This window comes from Poecilia formosa, unplaced genomic scaffold, assembly GCF_000485575.1.
Source record: "Poecilia formosa unplaced genomic scaffold, Poecilia_formosa-5.1.2 Scaffold15, whole genome shotgun sequence".
Lineage (NCBI taxonomy): Eukaryota > Metazoa > Chordata > Actinopteri > Cyprinodontiformes > Poeciliidae > Poecilia > Poecilia formosa.
The window spans coordinates 1,679,795-1,694,417 of record NW_006799954.1 but is presented as its reverse complement, the minus strand read 5'-3'; the positions used below and the strand labels follow the sequence as shown (position 1 = coordinate 1,694,417).

The 14,623-nt window shown below is 36.3% G+C and overlaps 1 protein-coding gene across 4 annotated transcripts in view; it reads right to left on the bottom strand.

Annotated features, from left to right (window-relative positions):
- Positions 1 to 14,623, bottom strand: part of LOC103134185 (collagen alpha-1(XIX) chain) — a 135,912-nt gene that overhangs the window by 92,575 nt on the left and 28,714 nt on the right. For all 4 annotated transcript variants that reach the window (XM_016668466.1, XM_016668465.1, XM_016668467.1 and 1 more), the window contains exons 9-10: positions 13,950 to 14,012; positions 4,204 to 4,248 (exon numbers count right to left, since the gene is read on the bottom strand). In XM_016668466.1, the coding sequence (XP_016523952.1) occupies positions 4,204 to 4,248; positions 13,950 to 14,012 (108 nt within the window). The remainder of the gene's footprint in view (positions 1 to 4,203; positions 4,249 to 13,949; positions 14,013 to 14,623) is intronic.

Genomic DNA, 14,623 nt, shown 5'->3' with positions numbered 1-14,623 from the left:
TTATTTTGTGTGTCTCTGTGTTTCCTTGTGATTTACTGGCACCCTGTCCAGTCAGCATAATATATCGGATTACAGTCACCCTCGTAAGAGCAGTGTGAGCAATACTGTAGATACAAAGAGCTACTTGGATGCAACATCTGGAAGTATTTTATATCCGACGGCCTCTTAATGCCTAAATGGAATGCATTTGGATAGTACATTTAACCTACTGGATGGACTCTAACAGCCTCTAATGTTCACACTTGATGTACATTTCTAGTGGCTGAAATGCTGATGATCACAAGGTGTGGTTGGAACATTGTGCAAAGGTAAAGATGAGAAAGAATCATCTTTACAATCATAATCAATATTGATTATGATTTATAAATCATAATCAATATTGTAACTACAATTTTAAGCAAGAGTATTGCAATTACTTTCTTGATATAATGCAGCCTTGGATGTTAACATAAAGATTAAAGTTTGAAAAGAAGCTTAAAGTTTAAGAATCACTAAACGGAAAGATAAATTTGACATTTAATTTCAGTGCATTTTCCAACTAAGAATGCTTTAAATAAAGGTGTCAGCATATCACTTCCTATCACTTGTCAGATGAATAAGATACAGCCACTATTTCACTCTGGGTTCAGCCGGTGCTGCTTTTGCAAAGGTCGCCAGTTCTAAACACATTTCAGAGACATCTTTTTCTTCCATTATACATATCTAAAACGATGGACAAACCCACCTGCCAGAGGCAAAGTTGCCTCGGGCACAGGAAAATGACTACCTGGAGAGCAAAGATAGTGAGTCATGTGTACATGACCAAAGCAAAGACAACCAGCTAAGGGATGTTTGTAGCTCAAAAACAATTACTGCTCCAGGCAAACTTATTTGAGTTCCTGGAACTGTTGCTCATGACAAGATACTTGGCGAAAATGGGATTGTCAATTTCATTGTTTATAGCTGAATACTGATCGGGTATTTTTCTGGTTTGCATCCACAGAGAGCAGAAGGAAGCAGGGCAACCTTAAAATACAAATAAAATAAAACAAAATAAAATAAAAAAATATCAGCAGACTTATCCGCCTCACATTAGGCAAATTATTTACCTCTTAAAGACGCCTTTGTCTTTGAAGGATCCAAGTAAGTTGCCTAAAATGATTTTGTGAGTTTTTCTGAAGTTACAAACTGTTTCAGTGAGCGTGATTTCAGCTGGTTTCATTTTATGTGCTGCTATCAAGTCAAGGGGAGCCCTGGCTGAAGAGCTCCGCGGTTTTCCAACTGATCATTGAAGGCACCTCTTCCAATCAGTAAATACTGTGTACAATCCAAGGCACTACACAAGTTTACAGCCTCCCATTATAGTTTGTGTGATGTTGTGACTACAAATCAGTCAGTCTTTGATGTGCATGGAGTTAATTTCTAGTTAGGTGGTCTTGAGATTCCTCTGTAAATAAACCTGATTATGTCATTCATATGCAAATGGTCACATGACGTCAACTGGCTTTTCAACATGTCAGGAGGTACTTATGCTCGAACAAAAGGGCCCACGCTGGTTGTCGGGGTACAAACCAATGCTTTGAATTTAGACACTGCCAATTCAGAGTCTTTTTTTTTTCACCTTAATTGGTTTACTGCTCAATTCCAGTTACTTTTATCTCAGGTTTGCAACAAGAAGCTGGTACAAGTGGTCAGGGCTGGAAGTTATGCAGTCAAAAAAGCACACAACTACATGCCTCAGAGGTGTTTAATACACCTTATTAACGTTAGAGTGCATTCAGCTGGTGTGAATGCACGCTAAAGCAGAGTGTCAACTACGACATCTGACTTTTATTTTAGAAATTAGGAATTTGAGTCTGTAAATGTATGTAAATTTGTCCTGAAAATGATAAGAACCTCGATAGTTTTAGATCTACTTAATTGCTTACTTAACTACAGATCATTTTCGGGGTGTGGTGGTGGTGCAAGGGTAAAGCGCGGCCCATGTGTGGAGGCCTTAATCCTCGACGCAACCGTCACAGGTTCAATTCCTGGCCTGAAGACCTTTGCTGCATGTCTTTTCTCACAACCCACTTTCCTGTCTGACAACTATCAAATAAAAGCCACTACAGTCAACAAAAACAGAGGAACATGATCTACCAGCTCAGGCTGAGAGTGACAATGATGCCTAGTGATTAAAATGCTCCTATTCAAAGGTGCAACAAGCACATATAAACAAACAAAAAAAGATCTCGACTCAGATTATTAGTGGAGATTGCTGATGAAGCTAACCTTAGAAATTGCATCAATACAAGCATATTTTTATTTGTCAGCTTCTAATGACTTTTGAGTGTGGAACAATGTATCAAATCTTTTAGGCCCTACCATGCTGACTTGTACCACCAGCCAAAACAATATTGAAGAGAAAATACACATCCCCATGACAACACAATTCCCTGACTGCAGCAGCCTCCCCAAGCAGGACAAAGAGCTCTGACCTCTTCCATTCCCCTACTCACAGAACCTGGGTTTTTTGCCAACATTCTGCTGCCCATGCTCCAGTGGGTCAGAAAGGTTTATGTAGCACAAAAATAATCTACACAATACAGGCCATGTGTTTTAGAACTGCGGTTGATGGATGTACGTTCACTTCTGTTTTTATTTTCTTCTTTTTTTCTCTCTCTGTGATAGACTACAGACCTATAGCTGACTTCCAGTGATGCTTTTTGTTAACTAAAATGTAACATGGTTATAATAAACATTTCTTTATGGAACTACTCTGACCATCTGTACCTCTTCCTTCGGAGTTTCAATAAATGGAAACACTAATTCTTGTTTTTTTTTTTTTTTTTTTTTTTTGTTTTTTTTTTTTTTTTTTTTTCAGCACAAGACACTTAAGAGGAACATATTTAAAAACTAAATAATTCTAATTAACATTTACCATAATTATCATTTCTGATGACAAGTGCATTTCCATTTTTAAAAAAAAATTGCCTTGATTTTATTAATAAAAAAACAAAATAAAAACAAAGGTATTAGACAATATTGTGCCTTTCACACAGTACTTCCTAAAACTCTGGGAACACAACATTCCATACTTATTCAACCAAACTACCCCACCTTCATTGTTTTAAAAAGGATTCACTTTCACATTTATGAAATTTCTAAGTAAGGAACAATTAATTAGCATTGATTTTCTTACCCAAAGACTTCTCAAACTGATGAAGGTCGTATGACTCAGCAACCTAACAACAATATTGTTACATCTCTAAATGCAGCATCCCAACTCCATCATGTTTTACAGATTATTGGTCCATGTTGGTATATAACATACAGGCTGAACTTGTTTAGTTTTTTTTTATGTGATACAGAACACTCACAATACATTTACACTATGCCCACATTTACCAGCTCCACTCACAAATGCACAGACACGTACACCAAAAGGAGAAGTGGACGACAACGTGCCTTGCCCAGTGGAACTCTGACATTTGGCAGGGATTGAACCCTTCCTTGAGGTCGTCATTTATTTATGTTTTGAGTTTCACATTTATGAAATATAGTTTTTTTGTAAAAATATATAAATAAATAAGTAGTAATAAAAACAATAAATAACCAGCGTCTCCAATCACTTTCATCCTGTGAACACCACCAGCAGTTAGCGCCTGCTTATGGATATTTACAAGGATCTGCCACAAAGATTTGAAATATTTTCTAAAAAAACATAAACCATAAACCTTTTCCCTGATTTATTTAAATGAATCAGACCTTTCCACTTCCTGAACATGTAAATCTCCAGCAATACATGTCTGTTTCTGTAAATATATTGGAACTTATGAAACGGTTCACAAATATTTAAGCACCGCCACACATTAGTTTAATCAGTGCAGCCAGATCTGAGTGCATGCAATAAAGAATGACCTTAACATGGTAGAGAATGATCTCATGGTAATTAGAAAAATTACTTCAGTCCATTGGTATGCCAGTCTATGGCTGCATTCTGTACATATCAATTAATTCTGGTGCAAGGACAGTGTAATCCAGAACACTCTTACTACTTGAGATATGACAGAAAAGCCACACACATAATAAAAAAAAACAAAAAAAACAGCTTTATTTATACCTCCAGGACATGGCACACAAAAAATGAAAAGCCTTAAAGAATTGATTGCCTGACAAAATAAAGTGGAGCTTGTTGATGTGCTGTGTATGGACTATATGTCTGCTGGAGATATCAGTACTCACCCTCTCTCCATCGATTGCCTTTTGACCTTCTGATCCAAGTTCCCCCTGCAATGACAAGATTGAAAGTGTATAAGACACAAAATGGCCTCTTGAAATTTTCACAGAAATATTTTTTTTGGGGGTGGGGGGGATTTTCTACATATCAGTTTCCTTGCAGTGTGGTTAAGCTCACATATAACTGCAGAACTGCAGCTTTAGTAAAGTTTGTAACATATGTGAGATTATATGCAGCTTGTGAATAAGCTGCTTGAGCTTTACTAGCTGACTGCTTTCCACACACTCTGCCAGAAATGTGTGAGATGTTTTGGATCTTGTTGAGTCTTTATTAGTGTGCAACTCAGACATACACTAGGATGACCTCGGCCATCCCATAGCTCAAGCAGGCTGCACTGTTTGAGTGTCCAGGCCAACTGGCTCTTTGCATTTATTGTATTAACAGATGGGGGACAATTTTGCTCTCAATCATTTTCCCAAATAGTGTAAAAATGTTTGTCTCAGTCAAATATATTTCATAACAACACCATTAACAATTCACATGTATAGAATGAATCAGTTTGGCTTTCTTTTCTGATCTTTTCCACCCCATGTATCAAGGTTTGTGAGGAAATAAGTCACCGTGGTATAAGCTCAATGTCGTCAGTGCAAAAAATATCCTGGATTAAGCCATCTCCCATACTCGAGAATAATCCCATTGGCTGACGTTTCAAAAGCCCATTTCCAAAGGATCTACCCAATTGGTATGCATGTAGATAGTATCAAGTACAGGGGTCTGCAAACTTTACAATCGAAAGAGACATAACCTTTTGAAAAGACAATTTATAGTGCTATAGAAAATTTGATGTAATTTTAAAGAGCCACCCACTTATTTTTCCAGGTTTGACAAAAAAGAAAAAGTAAATCTTTTGCAAAAAGAGGATAGATACATTTTCTTTCATAGGATGTTGACATTTGTGGAAAATGATAACCTGATGACAAGAAAATTTGTTCTTAAAAATATTACTAACGACGCTCTGTGTCGTTTTGTTGTGGTAATTCACTGCAATTATTCCACAAAAAATGTAAACATTGTTAAAACCTGCATTTTTTTTTTAAATCATATGTATATGTTTTATCTTAATCATTTCCAGACAAAGTTATTACAAGCTATTGTGGAAGGTCTATTTGTATTCATAAATATTTATTGCTTGAAAAAAGGGAAATTAAATGTTGTTGCAACTCATATTAATTTAAATTCTTCAAAGAGTTATTGTAGATTGCGATGGGTGTTGGCAGCAAAGATCTCTTGTAGAGATGACGCTCTGAACAATAGACTTATAGAAGATCTGCAGCATCTTGCTGCAAACCTTGAATGATCTTAGCTTCGACAAGAAGCACAGTCGGCTCTGTCCCTTCTTATAGGCAACTTCACTGTTGTGTCTCCAGTCCAGTCTGATAGAAATAGGGTTTGATCTAACCTTGTTTCTCCTGAAATCTACAATCATCTCCTTTGCTTTGTTTGCATTTAAGATGAGATGATTGTTCCCACACCATGCCACAAAGAGGTCCACCAGCTCTCTGTACTCAGCCTCTTGTCCATCTCCGACACCCCCGACAACTGCAGAGTCATCTGAGTGTTTCTGGAGATGACAGGAGTTGGACTTGTGCTGGAAGTCTGAATTGTACAGAGTGAAAAGACACCCAATCTAGTAAAATTTAACACTTATCTAAAAATTTCAATATTCTACATATTATAACTTATTTTCTTTTAACCCAGAAACACACCCCATGCTTTCTTGTTCCATGTTATAAAAAGGCTGCAGGGCAGCTTCAGTTTCAATGAGAGATTACCAACGTGTTGGCGGTACAGCAAGCGGTTGTTCCTGACTATCAGAGGGGAACTGTAGTAGATTAAGACAGCCATCTCTGATGCAAGGCTTGATAAAACGGCAGATTACTGGAAGAACAATTAAATCTACAAGAATATGGCTTCTACTACGAAGACATTTTAAAATATTTTTTAATATATGTATTTTATGCAATATTATAACTGGCAACTCTAACAATAGTAGTATAAAAAAATATGGGGAAAACTGTAATATATTGTGACATATACTTTACCATTTTCAGTTGATCAAAGCTTCCAGGGATATTAAATGAGTAATTCAGTGACCTTCTGTTTCATTTTGCTGTAAATATGATGTGACACACAGGGACATTTCTCTTAGGCACTTGCCACTGAGTTTTATCTTGCCTCCCCATCACCATAGCGAGAAAGATGACAAGATAGGGAAACAAAAACAAAACAAAAAAACTTCTCAATGCTCACTGAGAACAAGAGCATTTTAAGTTTACTAGATCTCAATAGAAAAACTATCCATATTCATACTGGTTGTTTAAGAGCTGTGGTGGAAATTCAAATGCTCAAAACACAAATGTTTCGGCTTTATAGGGACATTAATCAGAATAGTATAGTTTGCTCAGATGAAACAAGACGGTTTTTGACAACAAACACTCCAGGTGGGTCTGGCATGACACAACAAAGGATATGTGGAAAACTACCTCATGCCCGTTGTTAGGTGTGGTGGAAAATGTGTGATGCTGAGTTTATATTGTTTCACATTGAAAGGCCCTGAGAGCTAGGAGATGTTAAATAAAAAGTTAGTGACCTGTGAAAGACGAAAATCGATAGCCTTAGGGTCTTTCTGCAAAATAACAATCCAAGATGTATGACTAAATCAACTTAGAAAGGGCTCACCAAACATGTAATTAACCTTCTTCTATCACTTTCTCAACGCAAAGATCTAAGTCCTGAAGAAACGTTGTGGAGGACCAGAATAGGAAAAAAAGAAAAACAGAAGAGAGGACACAGGACTCTTGCTGATCTAGAGAGGAATGACCAATGATTCAGCATCAATGGTTCCACCTGTTGAAATTATATTTAAGACTAAGTGCTGTTTTACTGGCAAAACAGTGCTGTAGGTCAAACGTATGAGGGGGCAATAATTGTAGTCTTAGTAACCTAAAAAAAAAAAAAATAAAAAAAATAATGTGAGAAATCTTTGCCACTCAATAAATGTACATAGAAGCAAGGATGACTTTATTTTTACACATCTTCAGCAGTGGTGCCAATAATTATGAGGTGTGCTGTATATGTAAGTCGTTTGTTGTTCACACACAGCAGCAGAAGGCTTCATCAACTGGGTATGCTTAGAGCTGTTCACACTCAGATCCTAACCCCCTTTGCACAAACAGCTCAAACATCCAGTAGACGTGAGTGCTGCATTGACAAGGACATGATTCCTTTCTGGCCCCCACCCAGGATGAATGCCAAGTATGTCCAACACGGCGCACAGCCAAGGCCGAAATGCCAGTGCTAGGAACTGAAACATGCATCTCTGCAGCAGTATGCAGTCCACCCTCCGACAAACAGGCACCCATGTTTTGGGTTAGTGAGTTTATAGCATCCCTGTCCCCTACATAACTTCAATTTATTTCAGTAAGGTCGAAAACTTGGTTCGGTTACAGCAGCAGCATCTAACTCCATCAACTCAAAAACAAAAGAAAGCAACACCCCAAAGTTATGTCCAGTGCTTCCTGGCAGCCTGACCTCCCAGTGTGTCCCACTGTGATGAAAACAGCATGGACAAAGGTTAGAGTAAGGTCCCTCATTCACACATTAGTGAATAGCATTATGGAGGCTTGTCATTGCGTCGGTGCTCTTGCTACTACAGCTGTCACACGAGTTCTTGCTGACACTATGGCTCAGCAGCTGCAGACTGGTATACTGTTTCTTAACAACTACAAAATGCTAATCCCAATCACTGTAAGAGTCATTGTATTACACCAACAACTGTGATGATAACTGTATCAACTTGAAAACAGAGAAACATGCGCTCAATACTGGATTTGGATATGTTCATAGGCAATGTGGAACAAGAGTTAAGGAGGTATTGACATCAATTTTAATGGAAAGGATTTTGTGCCTTGTAAAAGTATTTAAGCCTATGGACAAAATTTTACTTCAAATTAATTTTGTTCATATTTGGTCTAATCTGATCAGATCACCTTCTTTCACATTCCTACATGGCTTGTGGAAAAACCACAAATGAACCTCTTTTAAAATTTGCACTCTTCTTGCCAAAGTTTCTTGCTTTTGTCTGTTCAAATGATGAACAGAATTTGATTTTGATATTTAATAAATTCTCGTGACAAGCAAATTTGTCCTGCACGTAATAGTGCAGGTTATCTGGAAACACAATGGCATAGCTGGAAACACACACCAATATGATTATAGACTTATTCAACACCGGTAAGACATGCAGAGATTTGCATTGGAAACTAAACTGATTGGAAAGGAGTGACAGAATATTTACAAACATTTACAGACATATTTGCAGACATTTGCGAGACTCGGCACTAGAGAGGGTTTTGGTTTTGGTTGATATACATAGTAAATGTATATTCAAATTTTCACAATTTTATTAGCAAAAATTGCCATTAAATTTGTAATTCTCTGACAGGACCATCAAATGGCCAAAGGTTCATGACAGACTATGAGGAGGTCGGGTTGGAAGAATCTTAAAAGAGCGGATGAGTTTGACTATGTTTGGCCCTGCGCTTGTTTTTCCATTTCGTAATTTTGGTCAGAAATTAAAATTGAAAATATGAAAAATAAGTGTTAAAAACTAATAAAAATAAAAAAAAATTAAAAAAAAAACAACAATCACTTTTTTATATTTTGAGAATAAAAAAGAGTGAATGAAGAATGGAAAGAACGAACGATACATAAATAGGCAGATGCTGCACATTTCTTTGGACAAGAAATAAATAAATCTAAAGGTACCAGTTCTAGGTTAAAATGCAGCCCACCACAGAAGCTGAGCTGCTATTTTTTTTATAATAGTTTGACCATTATTGCTACTTTTATTTAAAAAAAAGAAAGTCTGTGTAACTTTTGCATTTATGAAGGTGACTCATATCGTGTGTGAAGATATGAATAATGATGTAGTTTGGTTTTAAAATTAATTATAAGAATTCCCATTTGCTAATGTCACTCACTAACAAGAAGATAAACCCAGTGTGAGGAAAGCATATTAGGCATTGTTCCTTCAGTCATTCAAATTTCGTTTTAGGCCTCTGACACAAAAACCTGTTCTCAGGAAAACCTAATAACATTTTAACACAGATGAGCATAACAGAAACAATGAGCGGTTTCGGGAGCTTATCAAAATTTATGGTCAGCAACATACTGCTCAGACTAAAACTCCTACAGCAATTCACTTTACAGGTGCAATGTGTGTTCATTTAATCCAAGAGTATAAATGAAAACAGAAATCACGAGAGCATCAGACTTATGAACTGTGCAAAATAAATTAAATGTATTATAAAAGTGGAAAAAAACTTTTATTTTTTTCTTTGCATGTACATGCAGGAGCTGTAAAGCTAGCAATAGCAGGGTTTATGTGCGAGGCCAAAGAAAATGGATTTCCTTTCAAGTAAGCTGCATTCTTATAACCCACTACTTATCTGTTTAATTTCCTGGGGGATTCTGGATTAATCATAGCACTTTAATCCCCTTGCACTGCATAAGAATCCTCCATCAAACTCACTGTAATGCGGGATAGTACTTTCCATTGGAGTAGCACAGTGGAAGTAATCCCCTCACACTTTCCCAAGAAATTTTCTCCGTATAGGTCATGATGATTGCCCAGCAGCTCTCATTATGGGCTTTTTAAATGCCTCAAATTGTCCAGATGCCTTTGATTAATCTCTACAAAGTCAAGCTAAATTGTTATAGAGTATACTCACACTATTTTTGAATCTCCCACCGAATTAGATGCTCCTGTTGCTAATTGAAAGTATTACGAGCTCACCTTATTCATCTTTTTTTGTTAACTCCTTTTATGTTTTTTTTAAGAGTGAAGATCCATGTAATAATCTCCGTTGGAGATTCAGAAATCAGTATGACTTAACAGAATTGTGCTGCCCTCATAATGTAGTTGTGGAGTTAACGACAGGAAAGGTCAGAGTGAGTAAAAGAAAAGAAGCGGCTACACGCTGCTCACACAAAGCCTGATGTTTTGGGATATCATGTGATATTCAACAGATGGTTTAAAAGAAATGACATCTGTGCTGATGGAGGTTTTTATAACAGCAGTGGTTGCAGAGAAACAAATGCAAATTTAACAAGGTGTAAGAAGCATTTTTACCCCATAATCGGTGGCATTCTGCTGTTTCCAACTATCATCTGCTCGCTCTGAATGATGATCATATTCCAACTGTGCTAAGTACTTATAGTGCAGTGTATGGTTTCATATCATATCATACCATAAAATCCCTGTCTATTCAATTAAATCAAACCACCCTTTCAATGCGTTTGGCGAATATACCATCAAAACTATTTACATCACTTTATTAAACCCATCAAACTCAGTTTGTTTAGACTCATTAAAACTTCAAATGAGGTGCATTAAATTATCTCAAAGCACCGCTCTGCGCTAATGGTTTGAGAGGCACTCTTGCTGCTGTGCCTTTTAAAGTGTTGATTTGAATTGTAATTTAAATATGGCCTTTCCAAACAGTCATTATGTCAGCATTAACCTCAAGCTACTGTCTTTTTCCACGTTTTAAACATGCTTCTTGTGTGCATCTATTAAACGCAATCACTTCTACTACATGGGAGAAATAGTAGCTAGCAAATTTATTGTAAACAAAGAGTAAATTGGAGCGAATTAACCTATCATTACTCAAAGTAGGGGAATACATGAGAAACAAAATAATAAAAAAAAACAAAAACAGAGATCATAATTAAACAGAAAATTGTTAGTTATGTTGTAGAATCATTGTCTTCAGATTGACCAGATTGCACTGTGACATTATGATTTTGTGCAAACAGATTTACCGAAGTGTTGACAACATACAGTGCGCAAGAGAGGTGGAATGATAAACAATAAAAATGGATGTCATAATCTAAATCAATAGAGTGATAGATAGAAATGACTCTTGGTGTCACCAAGGGTCATTTCTATAATTTCCTTGTTGTTCTGTAATGGTCTGTAGGCATTATCTTAGTCAGTTCAATATCGTTACAAGGGTGTTCCCATTTTTGATCTGTGTACTTTTGAATTAACTGTACTTATCTTACGTTATTGTCGGACCTTTTCCTTATCTATTTATTAGACATTGGAATCTTGTTCAGCTCCATTTGGTATTCCTCCCTTAATTTCCCTGCTGTCATTCTGCCACATATGTTCCACACAGACACCGATTAGTTTATCTGATTATTTTGTCATTTTACCGCCCAAACTTCAGCATGTAAGTTCCTGGTTTTTCAGAGTTTCTTGGCTGGATTCTTCCTTTCCACTGCCAGTCACTCTTTCCATGTTTCAGATCCTGTTTACTCTGTTTGAAGACTTATAATTATTGTTATTACTATACCCGCTACATACCTTTCTCAAGTGGCTGTCATTTTGTCTTTGCTTCAACAGCACACTCTGATAAACATACTACATTCAGAAGAACATGTCGTTAAATTAGACTAGTGTGAAAACAGGAAAGAGTAAGAAAAAAAAGGAATACATTTTTTTCTTTATTTCTTAACAATTTTTTTTTACAGCAGGGCTCATAGTGTTAAATGTGTTGTCCCTGAGCATGTTTTCCTTAACTTGATCGATTCTGTGTTAAAGTCTGTAATGGGATTTGTTGTCAATTTTGTGGTCTGGTCAGTAAACAAATGGTGCTAAGTATTGATTTTAAATAAAGACCTGAAATTTGATTTCAGGTGTGAGAAACCGACTCATGGCCAGTGAGCACACACAATCAATGACAATATTGATACTAAAGGATTGACCTTTATTCATGAATAGCCTGCTTCATATCCATATCAAACCATTTACACAAAAAAAAACAGATTTGATTAAATGTCATTTTAAATATCATTTTGTCCTTAAAGTCTTAAAAAATATTTGAAGATTAAGCATTTGTAGAAAACGAGAAAATAATAGAGGTCAAACTTGTTGGAAAAAAAAAATATATATTTTGACATTCTTATTTCAGTACTTCGGAAAAACAGGGGAACAGTCATAACTATTAAAATGTGACACTTGAATAAACTCTAACAACAAAAAAGTCTGAACAGTGCACACTGCGGCTCCCTCCACAAACTTAATGTTAGGCTACATCAGTGACAAGGGACAATATATTTGAGTTGCTGCTAAGTAAAGTGCATCGTAAATATTTTTATTTGCATCTGCTTTTAGAACAATCCTCTGAAATAGCTGTAGCTTAGCATTCTTTCGTCAGTGTCTCCATTTTATTGGCCAGAAAGTTGGAGGTGGGTCGTGCTAGTTAAAGGAGGACTGTACAAAACCGTGTGGCATAATGTTTAACAACGTTCTTTTGGGAGTTTTTTTTTTTTACTGTCTTTAAATCAGGTGGTGTATGTTCATCTATTTTTTTTTCCCCAATCTAACACTTAATTGTTTGTAACTATATCCAGGGAGGGTTTACCACACAGAGTTTCTTTTTAAGTGGAGATGCCAGCTGTACTGTTTTAAATAAAGCAAGTAAGGAAAAAAAAAATTAACAATTAAAAAATAATCTTTTAACCAGCATTTTCATTTTTCTATCCTTTGTCACATAGTTTCTAATTGTCGTTTTTAGCCATAAATTTAGTTAGTAATTAATTACTAACACTGCAATAGCTTATCTTTCAATTAAAAACAATGAGCAGCCAGTTATAACGTATGGAAATGTTTAACACATTTGGATATTTTTCATAGAATATCTAAAATTGTTTTAAGATGGGTTATATGGCATGTTTGGAGAGCACTGTGAGCATGACAACATATACCGGGTATAAGTGACGCATTGTTTGTCTGAGGTGATTGAGTCTTCAATTAAAGAGGAAACTTTTGTTTCTCAGACAAAAAGTTCTAGTAACAATCCTACATATTTTAATACCGCAACTACACGATGTTAATTAGGAGAGTGACCCTAAAAGCCATCTGGTCTTATCACACACTCAGTACTGCCACCATTCGTAGTCGAATGCATTCTCCTTTCCAGCCTTCTTTAACTTTGCATGAACAGTCAAAAGGGGATTTAATCGGCCAAACAATGGGATTCATCTGGGGAAAAATAACACCGTTTGTCTGGGGATTCAATGGTTTGTTCTTTTTTTTTCCCTCCATGTCCTCCAGCTGACATAACACCAACAATTTTCAGTAAGTGGGCATTTACAATTTACAATTCAACATGTCTATCGAGTTGTCATGAAAAAGGGGCATTCTCTTTTCAAACTATACCTGCTTTCTACTGATTGTACAAATCTATGATTTCCCAATTCACACGCCTTGGGTGAGTTGGGAGAAATTTCACCTTGTGGAGGTAATTGTATGGTAGCCTCACTGAAGGACCTTGACAGAAGAACATGAGGCTTTGCCAGACACTACAGCACTGACATTTGCTCTCTGCGGGAGAGATGGATCCTTTCTTTTCCTGAACACTCAAGGATAAATTTGTCCTACAGAAAATTGCTGTCTACCCTGACATTCAGACCGTGCAGAGTTCCTGGAAAACTAGCCGCACTGGCTAAATAAATTAATTCACAAAGAAATATGGCAAAACAAAACCGACGAGAATGTATCTGGAAGTAAAAGCAATGTCATTTATGGCAGAGTGTGGAACTGACCAACTGGCTAACCTAAAATGGAAGAACACTTCAAACTCCAACATTTATTTAACACTGATTCAAATGTTGTCCTTACCTTGTCTCCTTTTTCCCTGTTTTGTTTAAACAGCCCAAGCACACCTGGAACACCAGCATCTTCCTGTAAGCACAAATTAGTAAGATATTTTAGAAGATGCATTTGTATTAGAAACATTTAAAAGTAAACTGTTCTCTGGTGGATTTAAAGTTGACTGGGATTACTTATTCAAATTCAGAAAAAAATCATATCGACTCTTCACTTAAAAAAAAAAAAAAAAAAACTGACTCGTTACCGCCATTAAACATCTGTAATAGAAATTACTTTCTTGCCTGTTATACTTTGTGCAAACACTCATGGTCACCTCCGTGGCTATTGACTCCCAGCTCAAGCTATTTGTCTTAGGTGTGTCATTGTTTTTCAGCCTTGGGTTCCTTCATGAAACATTGCAATTGTTAAATAATCTTGGGGCAAAAAGGTTCCCAATAGAGATACTGTTTTTATGAGTGAGGAGACATTTTTTTTTTCATGTTAACCTTCACTATTGTTTATCAACATGTCCCGCTCCGATGATCTTCTAAGAGGAAGTCCTCACTATATCCTTTTTTTCTGTCACTAAACCTCAAATGAACATATTGATGTAAAAGACTTTTGTTTTTTTTTAGTTTTTTTTTGTTTTTTTGGGGGGGTGTGGGTTAGTAAAGTAGAAAATTATTTCCTTAAAAATTTGAAAA